Here is a 21,963-nt window from a genome sequence, read left to right on the forward strand (position 1 = left end):
AGACCTCAATGCAGTGTTTCTGGAGCAACAAGGGCTGCCAAAACTGTGCAGAACAGCGCCGATGGCAGTGGTGATGTTGCTCGGTCCGAGCATTGTCCAGCATGGAGAAGGATAGCACCGATGTGCTAGATGGTGTCAGTGGTGGATGGTCACCGTGTCTGTGATGATGCATGCCATGGTGCTCGGCCCGGTCTTTCCCCAGCACCGAGATGGAAGCCCTTGCTGTCTTGGATGGTGATTGATGACAGACTGCCAGCATGCCTGCTCTGCTCCTGGCACTATGTAGTGTCATAGGCTAATACAGGGCTTTAATAAGAACCCAAAGCATGGAGCACTGTGTTCAGGCGAGGGCATTACGTGGCGGTGCTATGTCGGTACTGACGGTGTCAATGGCGGCTGAAGCAGCCTCGAGGGTATCGTCAAAAATGTATATGAAAAAACGTTGATGACTCGGCCAGAGCAATGATGACAGTGACGGAGCACTGACGGAATCGGCTTAGGTATCTATGGGAATGATGTGGCATCGAATAGTCGAAAAAACATCGTTAGTATCAGAAAAATGATGCTGGCATCGACGGAGTCAATGACCGCATCGATAGGAACATCGAAGACACTGATGGAAATGACGTGAGCACCAACGGCATCGGTGGCATGGCCACGGGCATCGACGGTATGGACCATGGACGTTGATGGTATCGATTGGATCGACTCGGGCAGCAATGGTGTGCATGGCATCCGTGACATGGACATGGGCATCAATGGCACTGACATGGGCATCGATTGCCCATCGATGAAATCGACCTGGCAATTGATGCCCATCGATGGAATCGACCTGGCATTGATGGCCATTAACGGAAACCACTTGGGCATCGATGTCCGTCAATGGAATGGACCCTGGCATCGATTTCCATCGATGGAATAGACCTGGCATCGATGCCCTTCGATGGAATAGACCTGGCATCGATGCCCATTGATGAAAAAGATCTGGGCACCAATGGCACCCATAAAATAAAGGATGGCATCGATGAAATGACCCTGGCATCGATGGAAGTGTCCAGGGCAATGGTGGTATCGACCCGCATATAGATGGCAGCGACGAGACAAGGGTGTGCGTTGATGGCATCCATCCGGGCAGTAATGGCACTGATGGAACCCAAGAAAAAAATCAGTGCCATGTCTGAAAAACATAGACAGCACTGATAGAAATGATGCAGGGAGGATGGCATCAAGGTACCGCGGAGGGAGGGGTACCAATGGCATCTAGAATCCAGGGCGGTCTGAAGGGGGTACCGATGGAAGCGATGGCTGAGGAATCGAGGACCTGAATCTACAGGGGCCCTGGCGGCAACGGAAACCATGGGAAGTCCCTGTCCCATTAGCGCTAATAACCAAGCAGAGTGTCACAGAGGGACACTTGCTGGCTGTATGTAGCTAACTGAAAAAAATAGGGAGAGGGAAGGTCACAGTCGGTTGGCAGGCCAGAAAGGTGACAGGAACTGACCAAAAAACAGGGCATAGTACTCACCGAACGTCGAATAAACGCACCGGAGGGAGACCCATACAGGGAAAAGTGTTTGTGAAGTAAAGTTGAAATCTTTCCTGAGGAAAAATGTTAAGATTTCTCACAGAGCTCCTAACCACTGTGCTTACTTGCAGAGCAGAAAAAAGAAGACTGAAGGGAGAACCCTGTGGCTGAGAATATCATGGCATGCTGGGCCTGCTCAGTAGGCTCAGTGTGCCAGCCAAATGTTTATAGAAACTTTTGACAGAAGTTTTCCGTACCAGGGCTCCATCGGGTGATGTCACCCATATGTGAGGACTATCATCCTGCTTGTCCTGGGATAAACAGTAAGCCTGAAGTAAAAGATGAGAGTAAAAAATGTGTGCAAATTTTCTTTACTCATATGCTAAAAAAAAAATAATTAACTCCCAATGCAGTAAGTTAATGGTAATTAATGCATCAGAGGTTGAATAAAGGACTATAACCCAAAAATGCACATAGAAAAATGTTTAACATGCACAAAACATGAAATAAAATTTGTTCCCCTAAAAGTTGTGCACAAGTTAGGAGCATAAATATTGTGCTCCGAAAAGTTGCGTGCACAAAACTCAAGACTAGGACTCCTAAACTCCAGGTCCAGGACTACAGTGTGGCACTGCACAATAGACTAACACTAGTTCCAGAGATGTGATTTCACTATACTCCACTCCCAATATCACAAAAATTTGAGTCAAGCCTACACATCTCTCTGCATTTGGGAATAATAACTAATGTCTACATTAAAACAGGATTTACAAGGAGGAGTATTAATTTGAATGTGTATTTTAACTCCTGTTTCTGTGCTAAAATCTTTATTACATTGGGAGTAAACATATGTACACAAAAATGGAAGTTAGACTATGCACTCAGCCTTAGTACACTTTGTTACATTGGACTCATAGTGTGAAGCTGTGAAATGAATTAATTCATCCATTAGTTACATAAAGCATCCAAGTCTCCATGGATTGCTTGCGACTGATCAAACATATATATAGTAGCTCACAGAGTCTGTTTTATCTTCTATACAGATACATTTTTGTATAAATTATCCAACAGCATACTATTGTTCATACACCAATTCATATCAACATGATTCAGAGCATTTCTGCACTTGTGTATAAATGTTTTACATATAAACATTTAAATTGTACCTGTAAGAATATAGAATTGCTCAAAGGCCTCAGATAAATGAGGCATCATTCTCCATACACACACCCAGTATAAAAGATTTGTTACTAGTTAAATGTTACTCAGATTTCCTCTGAAACCAAACAGATTAATGGTTGTGTATTAAAAAATAGAGCCAGATAAAATAATAAAAAAAAAAAAAAAGAGAGAGAAGCCCCAATAATAGTTTCACCGTCACATGGCTGACAAATATAAGCAACATCTGTTTTCAATATATGTACATGGGTGTTAACATGTATAGACTGTCTAAATGTGAGGAAAACTATTATGTAATTGTGCTTACAATGTTTACAGTCCTCTGTTTTAAGGCTCAAAAGAAAAGATCTGACTCAGTATCAGCAATTCTTCATGCCTTAATTGGCTTATTGCCAGTAAATCAGAGCCAACTAATAGTAACAAATGAATAGAATCTGATAAACAACCTTTTCCGGCTTCAGAAAGAATCACTAATCACTTCTTTAATATGAATGTTATGCCAGAATCATCTCTTACCTGGTCTTTATTTTCAAGTTCCCTGATAGTTTTTGACCTGTACTCTCTGTACTCCTTTTCTGTCTCATCCTTCCTCATTTTGGTTTGGTTTAACTGATAACGCATTTCTCCACACACCTGTCAGAGTGCAAAGAAAACAATGAACTCTAGCTGGAAAAGCCCCCAGCAACATTTACAATCAGATCTTTCAGTGCCCTCTTGAGGTCACTTGTAGATAACACAACTGAAATTCTAGAGAATTCAACAATAGAAAATTCAAACATACTGTACTGCCCAAAAGATTACTGACTTTTACACTTGTGATTCATTTTACATTTTTTTGTTTAAATTATTTTTATTGAAGATTATAAGACATGAATACAAGAATGTAAACCACATCTGAACAATTTTTGTTTAAATCTAAACAAAAGCAATGCTATTAGCAGAGGAGCCATTTAGTGAAAAATAAAGGCATCTAAAAGAAGAAAGGGTAGAATCAAAAAACAAGAGAGAAGAGAGAATAAAGGGTAAAGCAGGAAACAGAAAATAAGAAAAAGGAGAAAGAAAAGATACTAAAAGAAGCGAGACTCAAACTGTGTAGAAAAAAGGAGTACATTTGCTAAAGGCCATATGGGGTTCAGTGTAATCCAGCATATAAAAAGTATTATAGTGAAGCAATATAGGCATCTAGAGGCTTCCACATCTGAGACCACTTAGCCAACCTATTAAATTTAATCGCCATTGCCTTCTCATATTTACAGTGTAGACATACAGAGCTCCACCATAAATGTTCAGATAACATATCGCTACGCTTCTAATTAGACATAATGTTATGTAATGCCACTGTCAGTAGGAAATCTAATAATTTCCTGTGTGGGAGGGGTAGATTTAGAAAAGTACTTGCCCCTTTGAGAATTATCAGAGTATAGGAAATGGGCCGTGCAAGGTTCAGAATGTCAGATATGATCGACCAAACCTGTTGCCAAAAAAACATAAACATAAGGGCAAGAATACAACATGTGTTTAAGTGTGGCTTTGCTGGTGGAAAACGTCCAACAGACATGAGATGTAAGTAGATCTGCACGATGGAGCTTCCATAGGGTCCATACCGCTCTATGCAAAATAAAAAAGGATGTCTGAGTAAGACTGGAAGAGGGCGATATGCGATTAGAAATCTTCCATACATACACCCATGCTTCCCTAGAAGGCACATGATCAAAATCTATGGACCACACAGAATAAAGACTTGTAATAGGCCGTTTTAGAGCAAGGGTTCTAATAATTTTATATAAGCAAGAAACCAAATGGCTCTTAAGCCCATAATCCTGATAGATTATAAATAAAGAAGGCAATTTATCAGGATGTAGTTTCTGTGCTACTAAACTTTGTAAAGTGCTGCGTAATTGCATCCCAGGCATAAAACTGAGTCATTGGTAAATCATCGTGTCTTTTTATCTCCTGAAAAGGGAGAGGGGCGTTATTTTTCATTATAGAAGAGAGAAGCCAAATGCCTTGTTTCTGCCATACAACCCAATCAAGAGGGTGATCCCCAATTTGGATAAGTGGATTATGCCATAGAGGAGCCAATTTAGAATTTCGCCATAATCCAACAGTAGACGGGCACATAGAATCAAATTCGCCATAAGCACAGTGCAGGGAGTGAGTGTCATCCCTGGAAAACACTCTGTAGGGTAAGGGTGAAGGAGCATCTGCTCTATGATAGCCCAGCAAGGCTTTTCCAAAGCACCTAAACTATTGGAAAAATGTTACCCTTGTTGTAGAATGAAAGCCTGATGATATCTGTAAAAATCCAGGAAGTTAACTCCCCCTTCATGTTTATCAGCTTTCAGCTTAGAAAGGGCTACCCTAGGCGCTCTGTTGTGCCAGAAGAATCGTGTAACTAAACGGTCAACATGTGTATAAAAATCCTTAGAAAAAAATATGGAATCATGGAGAGAGCATATGTAATCTTAGGCGCAAGAACCATCTTAATAGTTCCAATCTACCCCACCATGTCAAATGAAGGGAGACCTTGTTGCAGGATAGTAGATTCACAGTGAGTTAACGTCGCTGCTAGGTCTGTATGGAAATTGATCCCTAAATACTTTAGCCCACAAGTCACTTTTTGTACAGGAAAGTGTGAGAGGTCTACTAAAGAACCAAGGTAATTTAGAGGGAGGAGCTCAGTTTTATGCCAATTAATTTTGTATCCAGATAGGAGAGAATAAGAAGATATTAAGGTAAAAAGATTAGAGAGGGAGAGTCCCGGATTCAACAGAAAAAGAATGACATCATCAGCATAGGCAGAGAGCTTAAACATTTCAGAACCAAGAGTCACACCCTTTATAGTGGGATCTTGTCGTATAGCTATAAGTAGTGGTTTCAAAGCCAGACTGAATAAAAGTGGAGAGAGAGAGGACAGCTTTGATGCGTTCCTCTAAATAATGGAAAAGAAGGAGATATTTGGCTATCTATATAAATAAAAATGTTAAATAGTTTGTACGAAATCACTAATCTCAGCAACCACTGAACCGATTGCTTTCAAATTTGGACACAAGCTTCACCTCACATACGGCAAGGTTCTTCTACACTTACATTACATATATGTCACACCGGGGGCTGGTAAAAAAGTTTTAAAATTTGGTTCCACAAAACAGCGACATCTGCTGGATGTAAGCGCAAGCTCTTACACCTTGCACAAACGCTCACACCCCACACACACGTGACCAATATTTGGGATTCACACACCCTACAACCAGACACAAATCCACCCTCCTCACACCCCCCCCGCACATGCCAATTGTACTTACTTCACACACCCTTCCAAAACACACAAAAACCCACAAAATTCCAGCATGCTACACCGGGAGGTCACTCACATGCCACATGTTTGCAATTCCCACACCCTACGAACTCACACAAAAACACCCTCCTCACACCCCCCACGCACATGACTTTTCTACTTACTACCCACACCCTCCAAACGCATGCAAAACTGCAGAATAGTTCGGGCTGCTCTAGCGGGGGGGGGGGGGGGGGGGGGGCAACGCCGCTCCGTGACACATTGCATACACTACAGCCATCAGCTGCCAGCAATCAAAATGGCGCCGACGGCTCTGTCCCTTACTAGGACACTCGGGAACGCCAATGGCGGCAGTAGCCCATGTGACATAGTAAGGGCGAGGGTCCATCGACGCCATTTTCTGGACTGGCAACCAGTGCACCTTCGCCCTTACTATCTGAGCGAGACGACTGCTCCCATTGCTCCACCCCACTGACAGAGTAAGTTCTAACAGCTGTTGGAGACAGTTTCAGTGCTGGCTGCCGAGGGCCCGGCGCTAATACTTCCATGCCGGAATGAACGCCCGCTCCACCGACTACCATTTTTGACAGTTATTGGCGGGCCTGCGGGGGGGGGGGCGTGGGGATGTTCTTGCATCCATGTTCGGGGGGGGGGGGAGCAGGGGGCCGTTATCCCCATTCTCTTTTCTTTCTTTTCCACTTAACCTGGCTCTGCCACTGCAATGCGTGGCCGGGTACAGCTAGTTAATATATAAAAAAGCAGTTGGGGATTGATATAGAAATCTTATCCAAGCTAAAAATTGGGGGCCAAATCCAAACCACCGCAGGGCAGAAAATAAGAACTGCCATTCAATACGATCGAAGGCCTTCTCAGCGTCTAGGGAAATGGCCACTGTGGGAGCTGAATTGGCTATTGTTAATTCATGTAAGTGGAAAAAAAGGCAAGTATTGTTGGCTATAAGACGATTTTTGATAAATCCAGATTGATCAGGGTGAATGAGAGAACACATAACTTGGGAAAGTCTAGTTACCAAAATTTTAGTAAATATCTTATAATCCATCTTAAGTAGAGAGATTGGTCTGTAATTAGCAATATTGGACTCATCTCTACCTGGCTTTGGAATTGCCACTATACAAGCCTCAGTGAATTTTGAAAGGGTGTTGGATCGAGAAAGGATTGATGAGAAATAATCATAAAGATGTGGTACAAGGTCCTTTTGGAATGCCTGATAAAAGTCTGTGGTGTATCCATCTGGGCCGGGCGCTTTTCCAGTAGAGAGAGAGAGGTTATCAAAGAGGTTATTTCAATTGTTGTAATTGGTCCATCTATTTTAGCCATCTGGGTAGGCGAAAGTGCTGGGTGATATAGATGGGTTAGGAAGGCCTGAATCTCTTCAGAAGTTGCTGTAGACTCTGATTGATATAGAGAGGCATAAAAATCGCTGAAAGCTTTTAAAATATCAGTGTCCGACATCAATGGTTGATTAGACGGGAAAGTCACTTGGACTACTCCTTTCTTTTCCTTCCTCTTTTGAAGGTTTGAAGAGAGTAGATGACCACATTTGTTGTTCTCCGCATAATACAATGCTTTAGACTGAAACAGACCAAGTTTGACTTGAGAGCTTAATAAATGATTGTATTGGTATCGAGCTCTAAGCACTGCTTTCAGAGAGGAATCTGAAGGAAAGTGGATATAGGTTTGTTCAAGGGAAGTTACTTCCTGCTGGAGACTGCACAGAGCAGCATTTTGAGCCTTCTTTTGCTTAATGGAAAAACTGATTATTTCCCCATGTATCCTGGCTTTAAAAGCTTCCAAGAGGGATGAGGCTGAAACTGCGGCATTTTTGTTGAACTGAAATATTCCGAGATCTTAAATCCGGGTTAAATCTAAAAAAGCAAGTCAGTTAGTAAAAGTTCGGTTGAACCGCCATAGATGATTCACTGTAATTAGGTTTTGCAGGGTACATGTTATAATTACCGCTACATGATTGGAAATTAAAATGGGGCAGATTTGTGCTGACTTTATCCTGTGAACAAGCTGATGGGAGGTGAAGAAATAGTCTATCCTGGAGTAAGATGAATGTGGGAAGGAAAAAAAAAGTATAGTCCATGCTTGTGGATGAAGAAGTCGCCACGGATCTGAAAGACCAAAGGAAGCAGTAAGATGTTTCACAGTGGCCATGCTAGCCTTAGAAACGCTAGGATGGGCGGTTGTCTTTTTGTCCAGAAAGGGGTCCAATGGTTGATAAAATCTCCGTCAATAATACTTTGTGTGGCATCAGTGTCGGTGGAGGTTGGAAGCCCTGAAGTTGCCTTACCGATGGCCTTGGATCATCCGATCCAATTCCTCATGGAAGCATGGGGCATATAACCCCAGCTCCGGAGTAGGAGGCAATAGAAGCATAGCCAGAAGGGTCCACCGGTAAAAGTGGAGTCGTGGCTCCCTGCACCGATGAAGGTGGAGAATGCCTCAGTGACCTGGTCACAGAGGAGGATGGGGTCTTCTCTGGACGGTATTTGTTTGTCAGTGGCTCTGTCGACACCGATGCCAAGGGCTTGCCTGGATCAGCGGACTGAGCCTTCCGATGCCGGTGTTGACACTTTTCACGATGTTCTCCTCGGTCCTTCTCCTGAAGCAATGAGGAAGAAGTTGACACCTTTGGAGTAGTTGATGCCGGTCGGGTAGCACCGGTGTCCCACTGCTGGCGAGAAGTTGATGGCACCGGCTCGGACGAAGTTGAAGCGGTCGATGGAGTCAGGGGTTTTGAATGAAAAAGAAACTCCATCTTCTCTAAGCAGGCCTTACGGCCCTTCGGCGTCATTTGGGCACATTTGGTGCAAGTTAGGGTATCATGGTCGGACCCAAAGCACAATACCCAAACTCTATGCAGGTCTGTGATGGACATTGTCCGAGGACAATCGGGGCACTGATGAAAACCCAACGCCATGGCTTCGACAAAAATTTAGCCGCAGTGTGGTCGATGGCCGGTAGGCCCCGAAGGGAAAATTCGATGGGAATCGATCACAAACGAGGGTAAAGCCTTATCTTTCGACCGTGGAGTATGGATATCGATAGGGGAACCCCCTATGAGGTAGAATTTTTTGAACATTTTTAAAGACTTCCATGAGGAAAATTCCTGTCAGGAATCTCTAGAGAGCTCCTTAACCCTTATGGCTACTGCTGCATGGAAAAAAAGAGACTGAAGGGGGACCCCTGCTGGATGCAGGGTTAGTGCCATGCTGGGTATGTCCAGTAGGTGCCAGTCAAAGTTCTAGAAATTTTGACAAAAGTGTTCCGTGATTGGGCTCCATCTTGATGATGCCATCCATATGTGAGGTCTACCATCCTGCTTGTCCTGTGAGAAAGTTCTTTTTCACTCAACGCACAATTAAACTCTGGAATTTATTTCCAGGGGATGTGTTAGTGCAGTTAGTGTAGGCTGTGTTTTAAAAAGTATTGGATAAGTTCTTGGTGGAGAAGTCCATTACCTGCTATTAATTAAGTTGACTTAGAAAATAGCCACTGCTATTACTAGCAACAGTAACATGGGATAGACTTAGTTTTGGGGTACTTGCCAGGTTCTTATGGCCTGGATTGGCCGCTGTTGGAGGCAGGATGCTGGGCTTGATGGACCCTTGGTCTGACCCAGTATGGCATGTTCTTATGTTCTAGTCCAAAATCTTGGTGTTTGCCCCATAGCCTTTCTTGGTGTCTGATCTGCTTCTTTACGATTTTAAGGTGTGAATGATACTATGGCATATTGATACCTCTACTTGAGCAATAATGGTCAAAAGCATCCTGTAGTTTACTATTTCTAGATGTGATTTTATCCTCAAGATGGAAATTAGAAAAATCGGGTGGTAATACTAAGGTCTGAGCTCAGTCATGTAGATTCAAATCCTTGGTGTTTCAAACAAGGATTTTGGTTATCAACAGAGAAAAACAAAGAACATGCTGATTCAAAAGAAAAGTAATCCCTGTATGATTAGTTCATGTGAAAAATGTAAATCTAAAAGAATTTGCTTGAAGGTGTATTTTCTGAAAAGAGAAAATCAGATCCAAGGTATGCCCATTTTTATGCACAGGCTGCTTAACCCACTGAGTAAGCAAAAGATCAGACATAGCTGAGAAAAACAAGAATTCAATGAAATTTCCAGCTTTATCAGTATATAGATTAAAATCACCAAGTAAGATTAAATGTCAACTTTTAGTAGAACATTCATTTATCTATGTAATTAACTCCTACAGCTGATGATCAGACACAAGGGATGACTGATAAAATAGAAGTAAATTAAATCTAATAGTCTTGTGAAACTGGAGAAAAAGAAATTCAGTGGCAGATATAAATTTAATAGATAACTCTTTGAGAGGCAGTAGGCTATAAAAGATAAAGGATATACCACCTCCCTTCCACTCTGGCCTATCTTTGTGAAGAAAATTATAATAAGGGGGACAAGCTTGCTGGAAGGAACTAATATCTCCATGTTTTAACCAAGTTACAGTAATAAACAAGTACTGGAGATTATAAGTCACAAGACCAGTAATTAAAGGAATCTTGTTCACAATAGTATGTCATGCATCTAACCAGTATGAAACAAGGGGGGCTTCCTCCCTCTGGTGCTATAAACAACTACAATGTTCATAGATACGTATACGAATAGCATGAGTTGTTCTGCTGACATATAACAATGAGCAGGGGCATAAAATTACATACACTACAAATGAAGTATTACAATCTGATGAAAAGCGAAGTGGGTATTCTCTATTAATAGCGGGATGATGAAATAGACAGTGATAATGATAAGATTCACACTTGACAGGACCTACATGGATTGTGTCCAGTAAAAGACGTATTGGGAATGATGGAAGAAAAAGCTGAGATGACAAAAAGTCTCAGAGGTTCCATCCCTGAGGAACGCAAATTGTGGGGCATTACAGAATACAGGATGGAGAGATAAACATCCCAGTGCCATCTAATCATCTTACACAAGGTACCCGCCCTCTTTGAATATGGAAGTGCACAAGTTAGTGCATCTGATCAGTAGAATGAGTGGTCCCAGTTCTACTAAATTCCTTATTAATTTTCTTTCTTTTCACAATAATTTGTTTGCATTCTTTCCTTGAAATACTTGTGTATGTTTATTGCCTGGCTACGTTTACCTCCTGTGATGGGGTTCTATGTTTGTGTTTGATATTATAGGTTTTCTTTACTATATTACATTTTCTATGCTCTGATTCACATGTATTTTTCTTCTATACATGCTCCATATTACATGTAAGCTGTACTATCTTATTGTATAGTTCCAGTAAGTTGACTAGCTGTTTGTTCTTATCCTTGATTAGAGCTTTGGGCTCACAACTGGTTTGGTGCGCTTTTGCAATGATATGTATACTCTCTCACAGACTTGTCTTTCATTTACAACCCTGTATACAACCCTGTTTACAACTCTGTACACAACTGACAAGTGCCATGTTCTGACAGAAGCAGGAATGTCTTTTCCTGGAGAATACAAAGGTTTTTGTTTTCAAGTTCAAATAATTTGCTTTAGTGTATTTTTTCTTATATATTTTTGTATTTACTTTCTAGTAATCTGTCCCTCACGATGCAGCACCTCAGTGAAACACATACATGTTTGATGAGACTTAGCTACTTTATCAACTACTGTCTACACTGCTCATCTATGATTTAAATAAACCATTGCTGGTTTTCACCAGCAGTTTCAGTTTTCCTTATGCTACATTTATACAACATATTTGAGACTGGCTCTTGTATTTCTTGTTATTTTGATTGATGTTTGTGGTGCAGCCTTTAACCCACTTGTTCTGTTGTATGAATAGCTGGGCCAACTTGGGTGCAGAGAGTAACCCTAGGAGTGGAATGAAGTGGGCCATCTTGGAGAATCTATGCATTATTTCCCAAATAGTAAAGTTGCCAACTAAGGCAGGGAGATCATGCTGGCCTCAGAGCCCAAGGGTGCAACCTGTGGGAGAAGAGGATCAACTCTGGAAGGAATAGGTGAAGCCTAGTTCTAATTCCAGCAGGAACATGTCTATTGTCAATGTGGACCCAGCAGTTTCGCCTACTGGGCTCACACGTCACGACAGAGCAGTTGCTAAGGTTAAAAGTTTGCATGAGGAGGGAGGAAGTGACGTCACTTCCCATGCCGGTTGGCTTCTAGCGAGCTCCCTGCCTCCCGGGGCTTTATCGGATAAAATCAGTGATTACCCACGCGATTCGGGAGCCCTCCCCGAGATTCTGGTGGCGAACGACAGCGGGCACATGGTGACAAAAAAGCCGGTGTGACTTTAAAAATTTTCTTATAATAAAGGAGGGGAAGCTCCGGACCCTCTGGAGCCCAAAATGGCGGCAACGGATGATTCGGGAGAACTCGGGGAGTGAAGGGGGAGGAGGGCTCTGAGCTGCCATCATCATGTAGAACTTCAATCATGGTTTATGGAAATCCGGCAGGACATTAAATCATTTAAAAATGAGATCGCTGTTACTCTGCAAGAAATGAGGGAGGACCTCACGGAACTGGGCCTCAGGCTTGATGAGCACGAGGAGAGCGCTGGACTCAGCAACAAACAGAGGTCACAGTTCTACAAGCCACTCAGTCGGAGCTGGCGGATAAACTTGAAGACCTAGAGAATAGGTCTAGACGGTGCAACTTACGCTTTAAGGGTATCCCTGAAAAAGAGGAATACACAGACTGTCCCCTAGTCATTCAGAAGATCTGCAACCTGATCCTTGGAGAAATAAAGTGACATAGGGGGCTCCCCTACCGAGCTGCGGATTGAAAGGGCGCACAGGACCTTGGGGCCTAGAATTTTGTAACCAGCCACGGGACATCATGGTATGCTTTCATTCACTTGCATACAAGAAAAGATTGCTACTGCAGCAAGACAACGCCGAATCTGGATCTGGGAAGAGAATGAGATCGCCATATATGCGGATTTAGCTTCCAGCACCTTATGTAAAAGAATAACTTTCTGACCTCTCTCTCTTCTGCACTATCATCAGCATCCATACGCTATAGATGGCTCTTTCCTTTCAGCTTATGGTTTCAGATAGAAAGGGAAATCCTTCAAGGTTTGCATCCTGGACGCAGCTGTACAAGCCCTGAAAGAGGTGGGACTGTCGGTGGAATTGCCAGCTCAGAAGGTCGCCGCTCCTACAAAGCTCCAAAATGGCTGCACCACGGTGGCAACATGTCAACAAAGGGGGACGCAGACTTTGCAGAAACGCCAGTGACAACTTGGTGGCTGATGCCCTTACCTGAACTGCTCTGCCTCTATAGTTTGACTGTCTCTGCTTACCTTGTCAAAAGCAGGGACTCACAGGAGATATAATCCTCATTGGACTGACTGATTTCTTAGATTCGTGGGTAATCATAGTTTCAGTTGAGTTGGATAATGTTTATCGTGTACTACCTCTTGCTCCGGGGTTGGAGGGTTCCGTCTCCCGGTATGGTTTCTTCCTCCAGATATTTCCAGAAACAAGGGATTCCTTCCTGGGTACTGCTGGGGATGGGGGGGGGGGGGGTGTTTGGGTGCTTTGCTTCATAACATGCTTTATACCAATTCACAGGGTGACATTGTGGAGGGTTTGTTATGCATAGGGATTTCACAGTACAACGGTTTGTAGGGCTTGCTCTTTCCAAATGCTGGGCCTGAGACTTCTAACTGGGTCACTGATTCTGTGGTTCCTTAGCCCAGGTGTAGCTGGGGATGGGACTGAGCTAGGGGGTGTGCTTGGCCAGACTTAATATGTCCACAGTTAAATTTATTTCACTTAATGTTAAGGGTTTAAATTCAGGTCGGAAGAGGAGGCTCTTATATCAGGAGATGGGACTTTTTATCTGCTGATGTAATTTATTTGCAAGAAACTCATCTTCAAAAGCGATATGAAGGCTTTCTGCGTTCAACCAAATACCCTAAACCAATTCTGGGCGGCGGCAACAAAGGACTCTAAGTACTCAGTGGTAGGAATTTTAATACATAAGGATGTACACTTTGAATTGCGGGGCTCATTCCCTGATCCTCAAGGCCAATATCTTCTTCTCAATGTGATTTTGGGTGGGGAATCTCTTACGCTTTGCACGGTATATGGTCCTACTTCTCAAAAGGAAGCCTTCTATACCAGGCTTCATACAGTTTTAGTGGATAAGGCGGAGGGGAGTGTAATCCTTGGTAGGGCCTTTAACCTAACGCTTAACCCATATCTGGATAATTCCTCGGGGACTAGCTCGGACTCCGCCCTCTCTAGGAAGGCCCTCAAACACATTATTACACTAATAGCGGGGGTGGATGTTTGGCGTTCTCGCTTTCCTCTTCCAGATGTTTATACTTATTACTCACCCCCTCACAACAGTTACTCTCATTTAGATATGTTTCTGATTGATAAAGCTAGACTTAATGCAGTGCGAGCGGTGGATATTGAACCCGTAGTTTGGTCTGACCATGCCTCCATCTGGTTTCAATTGCACTTACACCAGTATGATACCGGTCAGCGCTATTGGCGACTTAATGATTCCCTTTTGGAGGACAGTGCATTTCAGAAGCAGATGGTCAGGGAAATACAGGAATATATACGTATTAATGACACAGGAGAAGTTAATCCAGGGACACTATGGGACTGTCTGAAAAGTGTATTACGGGGTTCTTTTATTGCCCAGGTGACTTTTGTTAAACGACAAAGGGAGAAGGAACGCCAAGGCCTGATGAATATCTTGCATAAGCTAGAACAGGCTCATATGCAGGATACAGTTCGCTCCCCTCTTCAGGGCTCTATCCAGGAGATTAGAGATAAAATAATAGCGCTGGATTCTGCACGGATAGGGCATCATTTGGAACTGGCTCAGCAGAAGTTTTTTGAGGGAGGGAATAAAGCTGGCCGCTACTTAGCCCAAGCTCTCAAAACGCAGACAGGCCCAGGCCACCATCCCAAAAAATAAAGATAATATAGGGAGGATTCTTACTGATAACACCTCAATTAGGTGCAGATTCTATCAGTTTTACACTCAACTTTATAGTGGCGATTCAGCTATACAGGTGGGTGCCATTACTGCGTGTCCAATATACCTGTCCCAACCTTGACAGCAGCTCAGAGGCAATTTTTAGATAAGGACATAATGACAATAGAACTACAAGAAGCCATTAAATCCCTCAAATATGGTAAATCCCCGAGCCTCGATGGATATACTCCGAGGTTTTATAAACAATTTTCCACAGCACTTACGCCCATCCTATTAAAATGTTTTAACTCCCTGAGAATGGGGACTACGTTATCTGCATGGACTAATACAGCAGGGATTACGCTGCTGGTAAAGCCTGGACGAGACCCAACTGTGTGCGGCTCAGATAGACCCATTTCTCTTTTGAACCTTGACGTTAAATTACTGGCAAAAATTCTTGCGAACCTTTTGAATTGCTTTATAGCTCAGTTGGTGCACGCCGACCAGGCAGGGTTTATCCCTGGGAGAACTACCGCCGACAATGTTCACAAGATCCTGGACAACATTTGGTTTGTACAAAAACATAAAATCCCTTCTCTGGCTCTATCAATTGATGCCGAAAAGGAGTTTGATATAGTGCATTGGACTTATCTCTTTCAGACTATGGAACGAATGGGCTTTGGTGCCCCATATCTTCAATGGTTACGTCAGTTATATAGTTCTCCCAGGGCTCGCTTGAAGATTACGGTGGTTACTCCCCCACTTTTGAGGTGGCAGGGGGACTAGGCAGGGTTGCCTGCTATCCCCACTGCTCCTTTGCACTATTTCTTGAACCCTTTGCTATTAACGTCCGCCGTAACGCCGATATTACTGGACTGTAGTAGGTAGAATTTCCACTAAAATCTCCCTGTATGCCGATGATATCTTATTCACCCTTACCGACCCGGAGTACTCCCTTGAGAGTGTGACTGATGAAATGGAGGCCTTTAGTAGAGTTTCTGGATTTAGGGTTAACTGGGACAAATCTGAGATTCTTAATATAAATATCCCACCCAGGGTGGTCAGTTGATTACAGGAGTTGTTTCCATTCAAATGGGCAAAAGAACGCAGATTAATACTTTGGGATTCAGCTCAGTGCCACTCAGGATTTACTTACCATAAATTATATACTTTTATGGAACAAAATAGACAAGGATATGGAAGAATGGAGCCACTACCATATATCATGGCTCGGTAGAATGGGCGTTTTAAAAATGAATATTTTGCCTAAACTTTATATCTGTTTCAAACACTTCCGATCCTGGTTTCAGCTTCGCTCTTAAAGCAGTGGCAAAAGCGATGTATGACCTTCATTTGGGCAGGATGGAGACCCCGGGTAGCCAAAAGGGTACTCACTCAATCCAAACTAAAAGGGGGACTTAGTGTTCTGGATCTCACTCGATACTTTAGAGCCGCCCAGTTTAAAAAGTTGGTGGACTTGCACCTGTCCAGATGACCTAAACAATGGGTGCTTATCACTCAAGAACTCCTGGGTAATGTGCCACTTAGTAGTCTTATTTGGCAACCCAGAAAAAACTTGGATAGTGGACCCGAGTCTGGTGCTTCCTCCCTCCACACTCATGTTGTTACAATTGTGGCAGCAACATGGAACTTCTTTAGTGGGCAGTAGGGAATACCATACTAGCACCAGCTTATATACTAATAAAGCATTCCGCCCTGGCTTTGAGAGTTCGGCTTTCATAGTATGGAGGCAGAGGGGAATTCAGCACTGGGGGCATGTTTGGGGCCAAACTGCAATGCGCCCATTTGCAGATCTTCAACGGGCTTACTTGTTGCCTGACTCTGCTTTGTACCCATATTTACAATTAACTCATTTTGCTCAGGCCAACATGATTGCCTTGCATCTCAACTTAGGGAAATCCAAATTTGAAAAGTTTTGTGAAAAGGCCAATGGTTGTACTAAGGTTTTGTCTATGATATACCAATTACTATCGTTACAGGATGTGCCTTCCTATAATTTTCAGAAGACATGGGAGAAAGATCTTCAGGTAAACTGGGCTCCCCAGGACTGGCAGTCTATTTTTCAAAATATGGGTAGAAGATATATTGTGGCCTCTCTTATTGAGAACTCTTATAAAGTGCTTTATCGTTGGTATGGGTGTCCTGCTCAATTGCATAAGTTCACACCTCATTACCCAGATACTTGTTTGGTGGTCTTGTTTGGAGGTGGGTACTTATTGCCATATGTGGTGGGACTGTCCCAAGCTGCAGATGGTCTGGGGTGACATATTTCATTGGATGAGTGATTTATTCCCTGGGTTGCCCTCCCTCACACCTGCGCAGGCCTTATTAGGCATAAAAATACCAGGGCTTTCGGAGGATCATAACAGATTAGCTCATTACATATTAACTGCTAGTCGTTGCGAAATTGCACGTTTATGGAAATCCCCCGGAGTCCCCACAAAAGCAGCTATACAACAAAAGGTGCAGAAAATTTTTTTATTATCAAAAATTACAGCTTATAAGCATAAGAGAGTTCCTCACTTTGAACTGATTTGGCGACCCTACCAATTGTGGCTATCTTCTATGACCCCTTGCACCTAGGATCAGTTGATACCCCATAATTCACGTTCTGCCATCTTTGTCAGGCAGCCTGTCTTATACCTGACAGCTTTTATGTATTTTATACCTGTCATTTCGAGCAGCATTCTATAATTTCTCCTGATATGCAGTGTCAACATGAGGCAATTGGGGGGGGGGGGGTTCTGTATTCATAAAAGTAGTGGTACATTTGCTGGGATGTAAACCTTCTTTGCGAATTATGTTACACTATTTCTTATATTGCTGTCCTACTGGTTCTGAAGATTGAATTTGTACAAAATTAATGCGTTCGGTTCTGTTTAGTTGCTTTCTAAATGTGCCTTGTATGGTTTACATGTTCTTCTGTTTGACTTAATAAAAAATCTTTAATTACAAAAAAAAAAATGTGGGCATGAGGCATGGAAATTTAAAAAAACTGTTTTGGAAGCCCAAATAAAATATATTCCATGCATTAAAAAATGTCAAAGGAAGATCCAATGACTGCCAGAATGAGTTAATGATGAAGTGAAAAAGGAAGTTAAAGCCAAAAGGGCATCTTTCAACCCCAAAGCCCTCTTCACTTATACAACTTATACAACCCCAAAGCCCTCTTCACTTATACAACCCCAAAGCCCTCTTCACATTTGTAGCCGATCTCATCAAACCATCACCACCCCCACTTATCAGAAGAGGACACAAAAGCCAAATGTGAACAGATCGCCGGCTTCTTCAAAGACAAAATTGCTAAAATCCTTCAACGATTCTCCTCTCCTATCCCCACTATTCACGCCTCCATTAAATATACAAATGCCACATTAGAATCACTCGACACTACTACAGTCTCAGAAATACTAACCATACTAAAAAGACTACACCCCTCTTCCCACCTGCCGACTCTATTCCCAGCAAAGCCCTACTACCCATAGCAAGCACAATTGCCAAACCATTAGCCGAGATAATTAATTGCTCACTCACCCATGGCAAAGTCCCTGATTCCTTAAAACATGCGATAGTGAAACCCATCCTAATAAAATACAACCTCGACCCTGCAGAGCCAGCAAACTACAGACCAATCTCTAACCTCCCCTTCCTGACAAAAGTCTTGGAAAAAAATTGTCAACAAGCAACTAACTGACTACTTGGAGATCCATAACATCCTATCCCCATCCCAATTTGGTTTCCGCAAGTTCTTCAGTATGGAAACACTCCTCATCTCTCTCTCAGATACCCTCCTTAAAGGTCTTGACCAAGGGCACTCCTACTTACTTGCCATGTTAGATATCTCTGCTGCCTTTGACACCATTAACCACAACATACTAATCAAATGCCTCGCAGAAATTGGGATCTCAGGAACTGCCTTACTCTGGTTCATATCCTACCTGGAAAACAGACAATACACAGTCCACATCGCCAACACAGAATCCAAGCCCATCCACCTCTCCCAAGGAGTCCCCCAAGGGTCATCCCTTTCATCCACTCTCTTTAACATATACCTCCTGCCCCTCTGCCAACTCCTCTCTGAACTCGGCCTCACTCACTATATCTATGCAGACGATGTACAAATCGTCATCCCCAAACAAGAATCCCTACACAAATCCCTCAAAACCTGGGAAACCCACCTCAACTCCATAAACCACCTCCTCACCAACCTCCAACTTGCTCTTAACACTGCAAAAACAGAACTCATCATCATTTCCTCCCCAATGATCCCTCACCCCCTCCCAACACCAACCCCCAGCCCTTCTCCACTTCCCTCCAGCAAAATGTACGAAACCCTGGTGTTATCATTGACAACCAACTCAACCTAAAAACCTTCATCAATACAACCATAAAAGAATGCCACTACAAGCTCCATGTTCTCAAAAAGCTCAAACCTCTCCTCCACTTTAACGACTACCACATAGTCCTCCAATCCACTATTTTTTCTTAAATTGATTACTGTAATGCCTTATTACAAGGCCTCCCCGCCTCATCCCTTAAACCCCTCCAAATGTTACAGAACGCAACTGCAAGAATTCTAACAAGCTCCCGCAAAACAGACCACATCACTCCTGTCCTCAAAGAACTTCATTGGCTCCCTATTGCCTTTCGTATCACCTACAAAAGCCTATCTATTATTCACAAAACCATCCACAACAATGACATTCACTGGCTCGATAACTCCCTCCGCCTATGCACACCCTAACCGCCCAACAAGATCGGCCTACAAGGGTACTCTCCACACCCCCTCCCCCAAATCCACACACTTCTGCTCCACAAAAGACCGCGCCTTCTCCCTTGCTGGACCTACCCTCTGGAACTCCATGTCGACCGATCTTCGGATAGAGCCTAGCACACAAACATTTAAAAAAAAACCTCAAGACGTGGCTATTCAAACAAGCTTTCCCTGAATAGTCACTACCCCTCTCCTCCTCTACTCTCGACCTGGTTGTAATTCTGAAACCTGCCCCTTAATGATCTGCTTTTTTTCACTTCCAATTTTCCCCTCCCCCCTACTGTACCCTTAGTAGAACCCCTTGGATCGCCCACCCTCTCTCATAACCACCTACTCCCCCCTATTCATTCCCCCCTTTTCATCAATCCCTCCTTACACAAATATCACCGTACACTTGTATATTGTACTGTACACCTGTACATATTGTATATACCGTATATCCTTTGACTCTGTACTAGTTATACCCTCCCAAGTTTTTTACTCCCTGTTTAATGTATTTCCACTGTTCTAGTTCCTTGTAAACCGATATGATGTTTCAACGAATACCGGTCTATAAAAAACGTTTAAATAAATAAATAAATCTTTCAGAAAACAAAAAGCAGCCCTAGATGAAAAAATAGTTCCAAGCCTAAAAGCATTGACAAGTAAGATATAAAACAGTAGTAAGACACATCAAAAGACAATCAAAGAAAAAGCGTCACATAAAGCCAAAAACTAATAAAATCTTTTTCAAGTACATTTGAAGTAAAAAGCCTTTGAGGAAGTCATATAGATGACCAAGGGTTTAAAGGGCTATTCAGGGAAGACAGGGAAATAGTAATTAAAAAAAATTATTTGAGTTCCACACAAGAACAGAAATAAAACAAAATGTCATAGCAGTTAGTAATTGTTGATCCCTATTTCAAAGCACAGTGTTTTATTAAAAATTATATAATTTAATTTTTGTTTTTCAAAATTGGAATACATGAACACTATGAAAGTAGTACTGGAATATTTTAAAAAAAAGTTTGAAATGAGGGGAAATGTTTGCATTTTCACTAAGATAAAATTTGGGAATGTTTTGTTACCTTTGTAACTTCTGTCTGTTGACAGCAGAGCTGATTTTGTGCTCCCTCTAACTGATTTGCTATACAATTCTTCTCTCTTACAACTCTCTCAAGCTGAGCCTCTAGTCGGGCTACATCCTCTGATAAAGATATTACCTGTATGAAAACCAAGAGAAAATGTAAAAGCATTGATGACACTGAAGTAGTACAAATACGGATCTGTATTGAAAAGCATTCAGTGTTTGCTAGCACTGCATAACAAATCCTAAAATACTAATTTTAACTTATAAATAAATGTGTATTTTTTTCAGTATTTGATATTTGATGCAATAAATGCCTCTCTCGGTATAGACCAAAGATGCCCAATTGTTATAAGCATTGCCCCTAATTTACTGTAGCAGCTCATTGATAGACTCAGCAGGTAGCAATTGTTAGAAAATTCTGCAATATATCTGAATACATTTCCATTTTTAAATTTCCATGTGTAATTTCACACCTCTAACTTTGTACCTACACTGTATGTACTCGGTGGATTTTGAAAATGAGCTTGTAGTCACAGAACTGCAAGCTCCACAGGGAGTCTTATTATTGCCCTCATTCCCACAGAGGACTCAAATATCCAGGAATAAATGTATTACAATGGGCTCTGGTAAAACAAGGCCTGTGACTCAGATATCCAGTCTCATCAATTGAGAAACATTCAAGATATCTACCCCAACTCCCACAGAGGACTCAAATATCCATGAATATGGTGGGATCTGTTAGATTAAGGCCTGGGTTGAAGAGACATCCTATGTCCACACTGATACCCTCACATAATGCCTTTCCTGCACTGGAAACTGAAGCTGCTCCTCCAGCAGACAGTAAGTGGATATCTGTAAAGGAAAAAGCCACCAAATACAACTGTCACCCTTTAACATTATCAAATCTCATAAAAGAAAACTCTATTTGATAGGAGACAATCATTAGAGGAACTCATTTTGGATCTCTGTTCAAAGGCAACACAAAAATTAAATGCCTTCCAGGATCTTCAGCTGGCAGAAATGCAAACCAGGTAAGAAAGTAAGGCTCAAAACATGGTGTAAAGAAAGTGGATTTGGATATATTGGAGGCTGGGGTTGTGCATGGACCAGTAAAAGACTATACAATAAGGATGACCTACCTTT

At 42.5% G+C, this 21,963-nt stretch overlaps 1 protein-coding gene across 10 annotated transcripts in view; it reads right to left on the minus strand.

Annotated features, from left to right (window-relative positions):
- The window catches only part of SDCCAG8 (serologically defined colon cancer antigen 8), a 694,410-nt gene that overhangs the window by 478,895 nt on the left and 193,552 nt on the right, over positions 1 to 21,963 (minus strand). For all 10 annotated transcript variants that reach the window (XR_003855449.1, XM_029593983.1, XM_029593984.1 and 7 more), the window contains exons 12-13: positions 20,819 to 20,953; positions 3,221 to 3,337 (exon numbers count right to left, since the gene is read on the minus strand). Coding sequence is in view for 9 of the 10 variants with exons in the window: in XM_029593983.1 (XP_029449843.1) it covers positions 3,221 to 3,337; positions 20,819 to 20,953 (252 nt within the window). In the remaining variant the exon portion in view is untranslated. The remainder of the gene's footprint in view (positions 1 to 3,220; positions 3,338 to 20,818; positions 20,954 to 21,963) is intronic.

Source organism: Rhinatrema bivittatum, chromosome 3, assembly GCF_901001135.1.
Source record: "Rhinatrema bivittatum chromosome 3, aRhiBiv1.1, whole genome shotgun sequence".
NCBI lineage: Eukaryota > Metazoa > Chordata > Amphibia > Gymnophiona > Rhinatrematidae > Rhinatrema > Rhinatrema bivittatum.